This window comes from Tetrapisispora phaffii, chromosome 7 (assembly GCF_000236905.1).
Source record: "Tetrapisispora phaffii CBS 4417 chromosome 7, complete genome".
NCBI classification, from domain to species: Eukaryota; Fungi; Ascomycota; class Saccharomycetes; order Saccharomycetales; family Saccharomycetaceae; genus Tetrapisispora; species Tetrapisispora phaffii.
Window position 1 is genome coordinate 563,644 of NC_016526.1, and position 15,713 is coordinate 579,356.

At 31.8% G+C, this 15,713-nt stretch overlaps 6 protein-coding genes across 6 annotated transcripts; 2 read left to right on the forward strand and 4 right to left on the reverse strand.

The window, feature by feature from the left end:
• Positions 1–270: 270 nt before the first annotated feature.
• Positions 271–1,176, reverse strand: DPI35 (Dpi35p; the record flags this gene model as incomplete). The annotated part of the gene is made up of 1 exon (XM_003686490.1): positions 271–1,176. The coding sequence occupies one exon, from the start codon at positions 1,174–1,176 to the stop codon at positions 271–273; it is 906 nt and encodes a 301-aa protein (XP_003686538.1).
• Positions 1,177–1,582: 406 nt separating this feature from the next.
• MLH2 (mismatch repair protein MLH2) lies at positions 1,583–3,244 on the forward strand (the record flags this gene model as incomplete). The annotated part of the gene is made up of 1 exon (XM_003686491.1): positions 1,583–3,244. The coding sequence occupies one exon, from the start codon at positions 1,583–1,585 to the stop codon at positions 3,242–3,244; it is 1,662 nt and encodes a 553-aa protein (XP_003686539.1).
• A 148-nt stretch (positions 3,245–3,392) lies between these two features.
• On the reverse strand, positions 3,393–7,409 carry POM152 (Pom152p; the record flags this gene model as incomplete). Its single annotated transcript, XM_003686492.1, has 1 exon — positions 3,393–7,409. The coding sequence occupies one exon, from the start codon at positions 7,407–7,409 to the stop codon at positions 3,393–3,395; it is 4,017 nt and encodes a 1,338-aa protein (XP_003686540.1).
• Positions 7,410–8,005: 596 nt separating this feature from the next.
• RSC58 (Rsc58p) lies at positions 8,006–9,439 on the reverse strand (the record flags this gene model as incomplete). Its single annotated transcript, XM_003686493.1, has 1 exon — positions 8,006–9,439. The coding sequence occupies one exon, from the start codon at positions 9,437–9,439 to the stop codon at positions 8,006–8,008; it is 1,434 nt and encodes a 477-aa protein (XP_003686541.1).
• A 545-nt stretch (positions 9,440–9,984) lies between these two features.
• On the reverse strand, positions 9,985–13,851 carry ECM16 (ATP-dependent RNA helicase ECM16; the record flags this gene model as incomplete). The annotated part of the gene is made up of 1 exon (XM_003686494.1): positions 9,985–13,851. One exon carries the CDS (start codon positions 13,849–13,851, stop codon positions 9,985–9,987), a length of 3,867 nt encoding a protein of 1,288 aa, XP_003686542.1.
• A 560-nt stretch (positions 13,852–14,411) lies between these two features.
• SAS2 (histone acetyltransferase) lies at positions 14,412–15,488 on the forward strand (the record flags this gene model as incomplete). The annotated part of the gene is made up of 1 exon (XM_003686495.1): positions 14,412–15,488. One exon carries the CDS (start codon positions 14,412–14,414, stop codon positions 15,486–15,488), a length of 1,077 nt encoding a protein of 358 aa, XP_003686543.1.
• Positions 15,489–15,713: the final 225 nt, after the last annotated feature.

Sequence of the window (15,713 nt, forward strand, 5' to 3'; positions counted from 1 at the left end):
GAATCTTTATACTTTAATTACTGTAATTTTCATTAAACAATATATCTAACTTTCTATTTTGATTTTAATTGTTTTGGTGAGGAAATGATACCTCTTTCTTTTCAATTTGAATGCGATACTTACTAAGAGAAATCCTAAAAAATTTAAACTAAACATTAAATTTATAATTTATATAGAAGATCAAAATATATATAAAAGAATAGTAGATAAACAAGTAAAGTACCAAAAGGTTATTCTATACAATCAAGTTAAACTTTAACTTTTATGAGCCTATTCATTAAATAAAAGTTGTCTCACATTCCGTAGATTGGATGATACATACGTCTTCTCTGACAGCTGTATGATCTTACTTTTTTTGATGCTTTCGTCCCACATTAGATTAAAATTTGCATTAACTTTATCAATTGATAAGTTATGCTCATCTCTATCATTTTTCGCACGATTACAAGTTAAATAATTATACTTATCAATTCTATCGAGGAGAATACTGTTTAGACCAGCGTTTGCTGCACCTTCCATATCTTTGATAGCCTCATCACCAATATGCCAACATGATTTTTTAAACTCATTTAACTGGTCATCATTTATGAAAGGAAAATGTTTCTTCATTATTTGCCCAATGCAATGATCGAAGAATGCAGCATCAGGCTTGTGTAATTCGATATCATATGATAAATATATGTTTCCTTCGAAGTACTTGTAAAGATCTAGGTTTTTAAGTAGATCGTAAACAAGAGGATCTGTATTACTAATAATTGCAACAATAATATTAGGATATTTTTCCTTTATCAAGTCTAAAATCTCGAACACATCATGATATACTGTGTATGCATTTTCTCCATTGAATCTGTTTAAAATGTCATCTACCATTTTGTCTGGCACCTCGGCTGGCTTAAAGATATTTTTAATTAGAATTGACCACCATTCATAAGCAGATATACCAGTTGTTTTACCATAATTTGGATGGTCTTCTCTTAATTTATCAAAAACCTTTGGGAATGATTTTATTAATTCGTTAGGATCTGTAGTTATATTATATAATTTTCCGACCATAGAATATTGCGCTAACACTGGTAAATTTGTTGCATATAATGTATTATAAGCATCAAAAGTGATTAGTTTAGGCAATTGTTCTTTCAATATTATTTTTTTCATACATTTAGTAGATTGCATCATTTACTAAATGCAAATTCCCAAATCGAAATTTTAATAAGTACTTTAAAACAGTTCATTTAAAGATAATGCTCTAAACAGATATATTGTATAATGTAGTAAACTGTATTAAAACGAAGGTAACTTATGCTTTCTCAAAATCTCTTATACCTTTTAAAACAAGTTTATGACCTTAATCGAAATCATCACTATAGTGTGGAATTTTCATCGGAGCAGAGAAGTTTAAGAATCTACAGATTTATATATGATCAAATGATACATTATTAAGGCTAGACACATTTAAACTAAAAACAGATTCATAGTTACCTCAAATGCATGTCTTGAAAAAGGGTTTTGAATACATACAAAAATAAGGTAATACTATTTCTCTAACTTTTAGTTTCAACATGCAGTCATTAAGGTGTTAAACATGGCTATAAAAGAAATTTGTATTAACGATAGATTAACTCTTCATTCAAGTGCGTACTTAATTGACCCAGCAGCTACTGTCCGTGAACTCATTGATAATAGTGTTGATTCAGGTTCATCGAATATAGTTGTTGAGCTGGATTCCAAAACGGGAGGTTGTGAATACATATCAGTAAAGGATAATGGATCTGGAGTGATGCCAAACGATCGACCTCTTATGTGTTTGAATCATTATACCTCTAAAACAAAGGCTTTTTCCGATCTTCAATCTATAGACACATTGGGATTTAGAGGTAATGCATTATCCATCATTGCAAATTTGGCATCTCAAAAAGGTTCCGTACAGATTACAACAAGAACTAACTTGGAAGAGATTGGCGAAACATGGTTTGTTGATAAATTAGGATCAATCAAAGATAATAAAATAAAAAAAGTTAATAGTGAAGTTGGCACAAAGGTAGTAATTAAGAAATTATTGAAGGGGTTATATGTAAGGAATATTGAATGTTCTAAGAAGGGTAGAAGTACAATCGAGAAAGTTAAAAACCTGCTAACACATTACTCACTCAATTTTAAGAGCATCAAATTTCAATTTTTTCTTATTAAACTAAATAAAGACCAATCGATAGCCTTAAGACACATGCAACGTAATACTGAATTAAATTTATCTAGGGTTCGAAATTTAATGATTTTAGCAGGCTTACCGCCCACCGCCAAAAACATGATTTTAAATGAGAGTGGCATAAAGATCAATGAGAATTTTCAGATAGATTTAATTCTGCCAGGTTATTTATTTCAACATGGAAATGATACTTCAAAAAAAAATTGTAAATTTTTAACCGTTAACAATAGGGCTCTATCACTCTCTCTGTCTTTTGGAAAGGAAATTACTAAAATTTTAAATTATTCATATCAAGCATTAGATTTGGTGAAACCAAAATTTTGGTTCTTGTGTTTTCATATAAACCCATCAATGATTGATATAAACATTGAGCCGGAAAAAAATGATATCTTTATCAAAAATCAAAGTGCAATTTTTGATTCTTTCAGTTCTTTGGTTACAGATTTCTTGTTAAGATCGAAGCTGCATAATTTAGATAGCCCACCAAAAGAAATTTATATTAATGAGAAACATGGCAGTCAGGAACCAGGGGAAGTACAACATACTGTAAATTGTAATAAAACATCATCTGCTGAATTGCTATTAAGTCGTGGCAATGAACGTAAGGAATATAAAGATTATGCATTTAGTTTGAACAGATATCAGATTCCAAAAAAACATATACGGAAAAAGAAATTAACGTCTGAACAAATCATCCTATCATTACAAAATACACCAAATGAAAAGAGTTTAGGGACATCATTACTAAAAGATTATTCAATGAAAAATCGTAATTTTTATCATTCACAGATGAGAAAAATTGGATTATATTCAGAGTATACTAATAAGATATCTATCAATGTGACAGTAAGCACCGCTCTCACAAACTCTTATAATTATAAGAATGATTTAAATTGGTTAATGCGAGACTCGTCCTTAAATATCGCGCTCTCGAGTAAGATGATCGAACTCGAGCAAGAATTGCATGGAAATATTACAGGCATTATCAATAAAACTTCACATGGATGGTATTATTACACCACTAAAAAAGATGATAATTAATTGAAATGAATCAAAATATAAAATAATCATTCACCTATCGCGAATACGGCAGAATATCCATAGTTTCGTAACTTGAATTCTTTATTATATTTTACAATTTATATAGTTTTATGTTAATTCTATATAATTTTATGACTAATGACTATAATTAACTTAGGAAGAAGGCATCATTCTTGGCCATGCAATAGGCATCTGATACCTCAATAGCCTCATATGTACCTTGTAAACTTGTTTTTACTCTATATTCAAACTCGTAAATATCCGTTACTTTGTGGGTTTCCACAATTTGAGGTTTTCCTCTAACATTTGTGTTCAAATTCTCTTCAGTTCTCACGAAGGTCAAACTAAATGGTGGTGTACCTTCGAAGGAAAAAATAACTTCCGCTTGGTCACCTTCATGAATATCTTCAATTAAGTACTCACCTTGAGATACTGTAACGGAAGGTAACGGATGTATAACTAAGGATAATCGTTCAGCTTCTTTCTTTTTACTTGGTAACATAAAATCAACAAGACATTGAGATGTTGAATCTGAAATCGAGTTAATTGATATAGAGCCAGCTTCTGATGCCAGTCTAACAAACTGAGATGTTTGTTCCTTCGTCTTTAATTGAATACCATTGAAATCATATCTGATCAAAAAAGGAGAGCTTCCACTTAATTGGTATGAAATATAATCACCAACACAATAAGTTGCTGATGGATCTAATAGTTGAATCTTTGGAGCATCTGTAATTTTAATAAACACATGGTTGGATTCACTCTCTGATAAAATATTGACACATCCATTAACGTCTTCAATTTTTTCGATTGTAATATCGTGGGAACCCAGTCCCAAATCTTTGTAAAGCATTTCAAATCGGAAGTCATCTGCTGTAACATTATCTATAATTATTTTTTCAGCTCTGCCTGTGCTCTCATGATACACATTAAATGTGATGATAAAGGTATCGGCACCCTCTGATACTCTTAAATTAATTGGAGCAAGCATATCTTTTTGACCAATATTTGTAATGCAAGTTCGGAAGGTTTTACCAGCATTGGCAAAATTAACTTTAGGAATAGCATTAACATATTGTTTGATAATGGTTTCTCCTGATTTCTGATTATAAATATTCATATTAGATTCACCATAATTACTGTCAAAAATATCTTTTATTTTGATAGTATATTCCCCATTTTGATCACTTGGCACTTTGATAGATGCATATTTAGTTGCTATCTGGGTTTTCTTTTCGGAAGATACACCAGATGGTGATATAATCTCATATAATAAAGTAAATGGCGGAGAACCTGATAGAGCTAAATCAACGGAACTTGAAGCTCCTTCACAAACAGGATCTTTAACGAATGATTTCTTTGTAATCGTTTTAATTGATAATTTCTCTAGGACTTCATATGATGGCTTCTTGAAAAAATTAATTCTGAATAATTTATCTGAATCTATAATTTTACCTTTGCAGCTAACGTCTCTTACCTCAAGTAATTTATAATAGCCTTGCTTTCTGACTTTAATGACAGAATTATAATTAGAATGGAATTTTTCTTCAAACGATTCCAAAATACCACTATTTTTGTCGACTTGAGCATACTTAATTGTGAAAGGGGATTCGCCAGATAATTTTATAGGTATAGTGGCTATTGATCCTTCATTAATATTCAAAGTCTTCATGTTATCTAAGAAATTCATAGACGCCGTTGGAATATCTCTTCTTACCTTTATTCTGATGTCGGCATCTGTTAATGGAGCAACACAGCCTGATAAATCCTTCACTGAAATCAGAGAAAGTATATATTCACCACCCATTTTGAATTCTGGTGTTTTAATTTTATAGTTAAAGGAGTCAATATCTTCAATATTGAACGATTTTCTCTTGTTTGAAAAGATTTCAATTAAATCATAATTTAATGTAAATGGTGGCTCACCTTTAAACATAACAGGGATATCAACACCATCATTCAAACAAAGTTGTTTTTCAGATCTATTCTGAAAAACAGCTCCCGGTTTTACTCTCATAGTTGTTTCAAAAGAGTAGTCTTTAATTGGGGTTAAGTTGATTGCATCAGTAAACACTTCGTTTGATAGATTATCAAAAACAATTTCATAATTACCCTCAACCTTCGGATTATATGAAATCTGATACCTGGTGCTTGGTGATACATATTTCTTTGTTTCAAATAACTTTTTGGTACCTTCATGCAATTTATATATTTTAGCTTCAAAATTAAAAGGAGGAAGACCTGTGAAAGTTAGTTCAAAGTCTAATCCGATTTGTCCCAAACATTGATCCAATATGGGTTTAGCATCAACAGTTAACTTTGGAGCAATTGGTTGTGAGACAATCAAACTAGTTTTACCAGCTACAACACCAGGACAGAAATTAGAGTAAACTGACTGAAGAGTATAAGTACCAGGAACCTCTGCTTCAAATTCATATTTAGAAAATCTTGAAGTAATATTAAAATACGACTTTGTTCCTTCAGGAGATGTAACTTCGATTTTTGCCATATATGGTTTTGATGAGATTCCATTTAGTGATTTTGGTTCCTCATTAATGAAGTTTATTACAATAGTTCTTTTAGTAGGAGACTTTGGGTCCACCTTTTCATCTAAAGTAGCTCTTGGAATAGAATGAACATTGAAATCATAATTATATTCAAATTCTTCTAGAACATCAGGAGAAAATTGTTTCAGATCCATAACATTTCCTAAACCATCAATAATTGAAGAAACTTTATATATATGTTTACCTGCTTGATTGATGACTGTATCAAAATCAATGACGACTTCCTGATTGCGGGCCCAGAACAAATTTTCCATATCTGCTTTAGATAAAACATCTTTTTTACTTTTTTGAAGTGGTGATTTGAAAGATTCTGGTTGTAAATTTTTATCAAAATATGAATATTCGACACCATCAATTATTTTAACATAGCTTAATTGTAATGGAGCAACAGCATCAATTTCAATACTTACTTTATCACTGTCTCCGATACACCTATTCTCTAAACCTGCACCTTGAATTCTTGCTGTAGGACATTGCGCTACAACTAAATGTGAATTGTAAATTTTCAGGTTAAAATCATTAGAATCAACTATCTTCTTAATTTGATACAAACCCAATTCCTTGACTGGGATGTTTAGGTATTTAATTGACTTGTCTGCTTCTTGTCTAAACTTTTCTGCAGTCATTTTTTTATTCATTAGTGTTAAATCGTCTAAGCTTTTTACTGTTTTCCAATCTTTTTTAGTCAAATTTTTTAATTCAACCTCATTAGTGAAAATATCACGATGCTCAAGTTGAATAAATTTAATGTCAGCTGTAGAATTTATTCTAATTGGGACATTTACCGTTGAAATTTGAAAAAGAGAATCATCAAAAGGTAAACAGTACGAATTTTGTAGTGGGTTTAACATAGCTGTATTCTCTGGTAAAATTTTAATTGTCAGAGCACCTTTGAAATGGGAAGAAGAATCATATAATTTACGTTGGTTAATTGAATCACCAGTGACACTCAATTCCTTGGTATTATATTTTTTCCACGTAGCAATGATTGTCGATAAAAATATCCATTCGTGATCATTGGTTAAGAAAATATTGAACATAAAGATGCTCATAATTTGTAATGTAATTGTCCAAGTTTTGAATGTTAATGTGGGTATATTGAAACTTGGTAAAAAATAAAAATAACATGAATCTATAATCAAATATTTTAAAAGGAAACCAAAGTTAGAAGTAAAACCTCCTGAAACCGCTATATTCGACTTTAACAAAACTAAATCGTATACTTTGTATAATTGAATTAAAAAAAATATTAATATAGCCAAAGACCTTTGTTTAGATACCTCTATTACTTCTGTAGAAATTAATGGCTGTACATTACTTATATAATTGTAATTCCTATTCCTGTTATTATCATGGTCATTGCTATTATTGTGATTATTATTATTTATATTCGTCTCATCATTTGAATTCTGGCGTATGTCATTGTTGGAATTGAAATTTTTACGTCTAGTGCTTCCCGGATTCAGAATGGAGTCGTCATTACCTTGAAAACGTGAGGATAGCATAGAATCTCTATATCTGGAATGGCTAGAGGTAGATGTACCAATCCAATGATTGCCTCTCGGCGTTTCTTCAAAGTTACTGGAATGCATACCCATCTCTTTAATGCAGAAAATACAATTGAATAGATATATCTGTACCCAATAGGGTGTGTATGAGTATGAATTCTATTATACAACCTCAAAGTCACCTAGATGAGCTTGCAGTTGCAATATAACCCTTTTATAAAGACAATATTATTTTGTATTTATTGATCTAATATTAGTAAAGTTAATATATTACGTTCTCAAGATTCCCATACTTAACAGTTTTAAATTTTACTTACGGTAATAAAAAAAAATATACATAAGAGATGACTCGTGAACAGTGACAACTGCTATTTTATTATTACAATACTTAAAGTAGATGACTAGATGACTGTTAATTAAACATCTAATGAAACCCACTTAATTTCTTTTAATTATATCACATATATATATAAATCTGTTTATTGGATTTGAATTAGAATGATTTGGTAATACTTTTTTCCTCTTTCCTTTGAAAATCCAAGTTTTTCTGTTCATAGTTCAATCTTTTAATAAGAATGAATAATTTTTATTGTCGGTGAAGATGCAAAACTGATTGCTTTATATGCTATATTTCTTTCCCCGATTTATGTTCTTCCAATATTGAAATAAATAGGAGAGTTTTGACATTATTTCTTATATTTTCTCTTCTTTTGCGATGCTTGGGATCTCACAATAGGTATGCTACCGTTGTAATTTGCTTGCAAAATTGGAAAAGAGCTACATGCCCTCACAGGAAGATTTGTTGAAGTTTTAGATGCCAAGACTTCTCTTAATAGTAATTTCGCTTTATAATATAATTTTTGCTCACTGCTAGAAGGTTTTGTTACATATCTATCTATTTTTCTTTCGGATCTTAGTTTGTGTAACTTTTTTAATGTCTCTGTGATCAATTTAGATTGTTCACCAGTTTTAAAGGATTCAACATCTTCATTTGATATGACATTCAACGGAATCCACTGAAGTAAATTAGATAATTTGATGTCTTCTTTGTTAATTTTTTCTATTTCATTATTGTTTTTCTCAGAAGCAATTAGTTCTGCTGAATCTCCAGTTACCAACGTTTGTTCTATATTATTTTCTTTTTCCACCTCTTCCACTTCCTCATTATCAGTATTTACAACTTCTGCAGTTATACCTGCAATTTCCTTTTCTCTTTCAAGGTATAGTTTGTTGTAGCCCACTCTTTCCAACCATAGTTTCCCACGGTCATTGATGTTAGATACTGTGTTATTTGAAGTGAAAAAAGGCGCCCATGATTTGAAGTCGCCATAGTCTAACCATGTAGCTATAGGCAGAGAATACCAATTTGGATGCAAAAATCTTGTCATCATTTCTGTTGGAGGGAAAGTAGGATCAGGAATATTACTAGTGTTTGCTGCAATAAAACCCAGGCGTGGAGCTTCTTCTCTTATATTAGTTTGTGGCATGATCTTATTAATTTCAAAATCATTATTGGGCAATTCTCTTGGTCTATTATCTAATATCGATTTGCCAATAATTGATGAAAATAATTCACTATCTCTAGTGCTAATATGATAAGTTTCTTCTGCAGGAACTTTATAACTATTAGAAATTTTGATGAAATCATTCACTATAAGTTTATCTAGATCAGTGACTTCTGTATAATTCAACTCTTTTTTCTTTGCATCTGAACCTAACGTTATTCCTAATTTATAACATTCTCTTAAAAGTAATTCACTACTGAATTTATAAAATTTATCAACAATTTGATATTGTCTGCAACCTTGAGGATAAAAATGAATTAATAAAGTACAAACTAATTTGATATCATGGAATAACCTATAAAAACCATTCTTAGCATTGGTATATTCATTATTATCAATTTTCTTGGCTATGGTAGTCAATTCTAACTCATTACTCTCTTCACTATCATCTTTACCACCAACCTTAGATTCAATAAAGTGACAATAGGATTCATATACCTTATCTGGGTTCTTTTCATAAAATTTAACTGGGAAACTCTCTTCTAATACTTTACATTTAGATGAAGCAGCTTTTAAAACTGTTTGAACATCAATGATAGTCTCAGCGGCACCCATTCTTATTTTTTATTATAATAATCACGAGCTTTATATTAATGTGTTTTTCTCTCTTTCTCTTATTAGTTTTAAAATATAAAAGTGTTCAATATCTTGCGTCTAAGTATGGTTTTAAACCAGGACAAAGAGAAAAACTCAAACAATGGTAATGTAAAGATCTTATTGTTCAAATAAATATAAGAATTTATAAATATATTAACCATTAGATCGCTCTTAAAGATATTTATTAAAACCTTGTTTACTCTTTAATTTGATTATAATAATTACTTTTCTTAATTTTTCATCGACGTCAAATTTTTTAAAATTTGAAAACTAACCAATTTATATGCGGGTAACTAACAGGAAGTGTCACAAATTATTTTTGGTCTCTCTACTCTTATGTGACATTAAATTAAATAATATATATATATATATATATTAAAATATATTTACATTCGATTCTTTGATTGTAGTGGCGTAATTTAATAGACTATAAATTACTTAAAGTGTTTATGATATATCTATTTATATCCATGAACATAAAATTTGAGATGAAATTAGTGCTTCTATTTCTTGGTTTTTTCCATGGTCTTGTAGTTTCTGTTGGTGATAAATTTTGTTACCTGCCATTGTCCCTTCTCCTTTATTTGATGCACGGAGATAGGATTTAGATCCCAGCCTACCTTTAAGTCACTGTCAATCGTAGAACCAAATCTTGGGACAACGTAACAGTATCTTTCAGTTACTGATATGTTGATTGGTTTCATACCTTGACCTGTCAGAGGTTTTCCGTAAGTCAGCAATGACCCGCTTCTAGCAATGTTTGCCAATGGTGTACTCTTAACATCACATAATGGTTGTAGTCTGGTTTTATTTGTTGAACTTAGGTGTAAAGAATGGTATACTAAAAATTTTGGTGGCAATTCACCACTGTTCGCTAATATCGATGATGGATGAATGTAGGTGAACATATCTTCTACATTATTTTCCTTTTGTGCTAGTACTGGTATGTAAGGAATGTTAATGATCGATGTTCTATTTGTGATCTCAGCCTCTTCTGGGAATAAGTAATCTGCCCTAATGGCAACTTGATCAATAAAACCAGCACAAACCATCTGTTTCAATAATTTAATTTGAATTTCGTTAGGGATACTAGATTTTAAATCTTCATCAGTAACTGAAACTGCAATGTTCTCTTGAGAAGTATTTGATTTAATAATATATAATAACTGCTTTCTCAACTTACTTATTTCTTCCATTATTTTTATTTTTAAGAAGTTATTTTTTAAAAATAATGGTTTACTATCCTTTGGAATATAATCCATCGCAGATATAACACTCAATGCTTTGAATATGTCACTATTCTTATCCAGTTTACTAAATTTAGCTCTGCTCTTAAAAAATTTAGCTCTTAAAGCCCTCTTTTTTTCTAGTTCAAGATCATCTACTTCTGGTTCAACTGACTCCTCATCATCACCAGTCTGTTTTTGAACGTTTACATTCGCGATACCTAATTCATTTTCACCAATAAAGGGATCACCAACAGACAACGCACTCACAATCGAGACAATATATGGTAAACATTTTTGTTCATTAGATAATAGAAGCATTTTAGAGAACCTTGGAGAAAGAGGGAATAAACTCATTTTTTTACCATCATTTGTTATCTTCTCACTATTGTCTAATGCACCAAGGCATTTCAACAGTAACACAGCCTTAGATAATGCAACCCTGTTTGGAGGGGTTGGAAATGGAAAATTTAAAATGTTATGAATAGCCATACTCTTCATTTGAAGAACAACACTTTCGACAGGCATCCTTAATATCTCCGGTTTAGAGAATTGTGGAAAGTCACGTTCAAAAACCGCAGAAGAGTACAATCTATAACAATGACCTGGTCCTGTACGACCAGCTCTACCACTACGTTGGCCAGCACTAGCTTTACTGACCCAACCAATTTCAAAACTTTGAACACCATTCTCTTCATTATATTTACGTTCTTTCGAACGACCACAATCAACAACATACCTTACACCTGGGATTGTTAACGACGTTTCGGCCACATTAGTAGCAACGATGCACAATCTTGATCCTTTAGGTGGATCTTGGAACACTTTCATTTGTTCTTTCGTTGGCAGCAACGAATACAACGGAAGAACAAATAAAGGATCTTTATCAGTTTGAGTATCCTCCAAAGTCTCTTCAAAACCTTCTTCATTTTCAGATTCATCCTTATAATCATCAACATCTTCATTGATTTTATCATCAAACTCTTCCATTTGATTTCCTTCTACACTGAAATCGACATCTTCAGCTTCCAAATCTGTTGTTTTAGCATTAACTCTAACTTCAGAAACAGGAACGTTGTAGTTCTTAATTTTAGTTTTATCTGGAAATGGAAATTCTTTTCTTAGCTTCGTAACCATTTGAGTAATCTCTTGTTGACCTGTCATAAAAATCAATATTGCTCCTGGAGGTAACTTTCTATGTATTTTGCATGTTTTTCTAAATGCTTCATCAGCATAATCATATGGTGTGCGACGATTGAAATGCACAGCGACAGGAAATTGTCTGGCTGCCACATTCACAACTGGAGGTGAGTGATCAAATAATGTTTTATTTTCACTGAAATCAGAAACTCTTAAAGTAGCAGACATAATAATCAGTTTTAACTTCTTAAAATCGGTGCTATTTTTAGCATGCTCTGCAGCACGAAGCTTCACGGCACGACTTAACATACCAATCAATATATCTGTGTTAATATTTCTTTCATGGGCTTCGTCAATTATAATAGATGAGTATTTTGTTAATTTGAAATCTTGCATCATTTCCCTTAGCAAAACACCATCTGTCATGAATTTCATTCGAGTATTATCTTTAACAGTAGTATCAAATCTTATTTGATGTGCAACTTTATAACCATGATCTCCCATTTCATTGGCAACACGATTTGCCATAGACACTGCAGCAACTCTTCTAGGTTGAGTAATACCAATCATTCCTGGAGCATCTGGAGAATCACGATTACCATAACCTGATTCATATAGAAATTGAGGCACTTGGGTTGTTTTACCAGAACCAGTTTCACCACAAATAATAACAACATCATTATGATGAATGGCTTCCATTATCCTATGTTCTTCAGAATAAACAGGTAGATTGGCTCGTACTTCCTGGATTTCTTCTGGTCTATTTACATGGACATAAAAGGTTTCCCTTTTCAGATTTTCATCTATCTTTACGTATGGTACTTCTAGACCATCATTAAGATCTTCTGGACGTACAATTGGGGTATAATTTTTTAAAACTGGTGTTGCGAGGTCAACATCTCTTCCCTCTGCCTTTTTTATTTCATTAACAGCCCAATTTTTAAAAGATTTAGCCTCCAAACTATGCTCAAATTTACCAGTAGTTTCCTCTTCCATATCATCATCATCACTGCTGTCTTCGTTGTCATCATCATTGTCTTCGCCACTAGATTCTGAACCTTCCGAATCCTCGGTTCGTACACCTTCATTTGATAATTCACCTTCAGATACCTCTTGTTCAATATCGACAGTACCATCTTCTTGTCCTTCTACTTCAGAGTTTTCTTCAGAAGCATATTCGTCGCTTGCACTTCCACTCTCATTCGAACTCATAAAATCTTCTTCATCTTCCAATTGGTTATTACGTTTTTCTATGTTCTCAACTCTTTCTCTCCAATTATACTTTCTTTTAGGAACAATTTTATCTTTTTTCTTGACAACAGTGGCATTGCTGAATCCCAAACCAAAGCCTCCATTGCCACCCATTGTCTTTGGACGATAATCAACGAAACCTGAACCTGAATTACCAGCATCGCCAAATTTTTCCTCGAAATCATCATCGTCACCATCATCGTCACCATCCTCGTCACCATTTTCTTCATTATCCTCATCCCAGTTTTTTACTTCATGTTCAGTGTATAATATCTCTTTAGTACGCTCACTTTGACGTCCTTGCTTCTCCAAACTTAACGCTTCTTTAATCTCATCCCTCTTAGTGTCCCTACCATGGCCTAATCTCTTTGATGACGTAAACAAACTAGTATCAACTCTATAGTCTTGCAGCTTCTCAATAATGGTCTTCTTCTCTTCTTTCTTCAGTTGATGTTCAATGAACTTATCCAGACGCTTCTTCTTCATTCTGGATACCTTAGATTCCTTTGGCTGAAACAATTCTTGCAACTTACGTTTCTTTAAAGCTTTCTCTTCTTCACTCAAGGGTTTCAAAATCATGGCATTGGTATCATCCGTTCTTTCAACAGTATTCACATTGTCGGATTCATTTTTATTGTTACCATCGTCCAGATGTCTAGTAAACTGCTTATTTCTTACCTTTTTAAGCTCTTTCAACCTAGCCATATGACCGGCTCTGGCTTTCTCATTGAATCTTTTTCTATAGGTACCCATTGTAGATTCACACCAGTTTCTGCTAACGACTGCTTATCGCAAACTAACAAGTTGAACTTAATAAAAATTATATACTACTATAGTCCAAAATATAGACTAAGAAACTAATTTGGCATTCACTAACTTTATATACTTTACACAGAATTTAAAATAGCTAATCAATTAAAAGATAGATGAGATGAGATGAGATGAGCTTTATTATGCACCATGAAAAATTTTAAAGCTCATCGCACAATATTGAAAAATAAGACATACACGATATTTGCAGATTAAAAATTAGTTAATTTTGAAGGTATTTTTACATTAAAAATCATAAATATGTTGATGAGTTTGTTGGAATTGCGTTTCTGACAGACTTGCAAGGTTTATCATTGGATTTTGTTTGATAACAGTCCCTTTAAAAGCAGACTGGTTTTAATTTGTGCAGTAGCAGCTATTAAGACAGTATTACATTATACCAGAGTTGAAAGGAACTGCGAAGACTAATTGTTGAAAACGTCTGTTCTTTATGTGTTTGTTGAAGCCACTAACTACTTGACTCAGATAGAAATCAATTAGAGATGAATCAAGCTGAACATTTGTATGGTATTTTACATGAACGTAATATCAATGAGGTGCAGTTTGGTTGTGATAAGAGATTCTCTACGTGGTATGGTAGTAATGTTTATTTTGATGCTGATAATAAAATGATAAAGGCTACAAATAGTAAACAGGCTAACTTCAAAAAATATATGTATAGTAAGAAGAGGGCAAAGGGGAACGACGGCAAACAAATAGACATTGGACAGGATGACGCCAACGTTAAACCTGAAAGTAAAATTAATGATAATGATAATGAAAATATTGAAATTAATGATAAAGAGAACACGAGTAACAATAATGACGGCAATCAAAATGATCCATATTGGTTAGATGTGATATATATTTGCGAATATTGTTTCAAATATTGCGATAACGCTGAATCGTTGATAGATCACACAAAAGTTTGCACTTTTAAAGAGAAAGTCCCTGGAAGATTGAAATACTTGGGGCCAAAATATCAAATAAGAAGAGTGAAAGGTCAAAAACATACTTTGTTTTGTCAATGTTTATGTTTATTCACGAAACTATTTCTTGATGATAAGTCCATGTACTTTAGAATTGCGAATTATGAATTCTATATCATTTATGAGAACGGATCTACAAAGCCCATGGGTTTCTTTTCAAAAGATATAGTTTCATATAACAAAAACAATTTAGCGTGTATCCTAGTGTTTCCACCATATCAGAAAAGAAAATTAGGTACTATATTGATTGAACTATCATACAAAATATCAAAATTTGAGGGCCTGAAATCAAGTCCTGAGGTACCATTATCCCCATTCGGTCTAATTACTTACATGAATTTCTGGTCCAATAGAATATGTTGGGAGCTACTAGAAGGGGAATTAGCAGATCTAGGGTCTGTTACCATAGAAGATATATCAACTGTGACCGGATTCAAACCGTATGATATTGTACAAACACTGCAATACCTAGATTGCATCGATGCAGCGGGAAACATACAATTATCCAGGATGATCGAAAAAGTCAGTTCTAAGCATGGTAAAGTTTCCAATTCTATAATACAAGATGAACACTTGCTGCTAGGTGACTAAACATACATATTCTCAATAGCCTTATTTAGCTCAATATATATTAACGCATAAACATATCTCATATCTCGATGAATTATTTGCAGCACACTTTTTACAGTCATTTCCTATTGTAGTTTAACCTAAATAATTTTTTTGGTTCCAATGATAACTTATATACTCTTTAACTAATCAACTGAACCCTATAACTAGATTTGATGAATAATCCTTTGTTTGTATGATCATAGA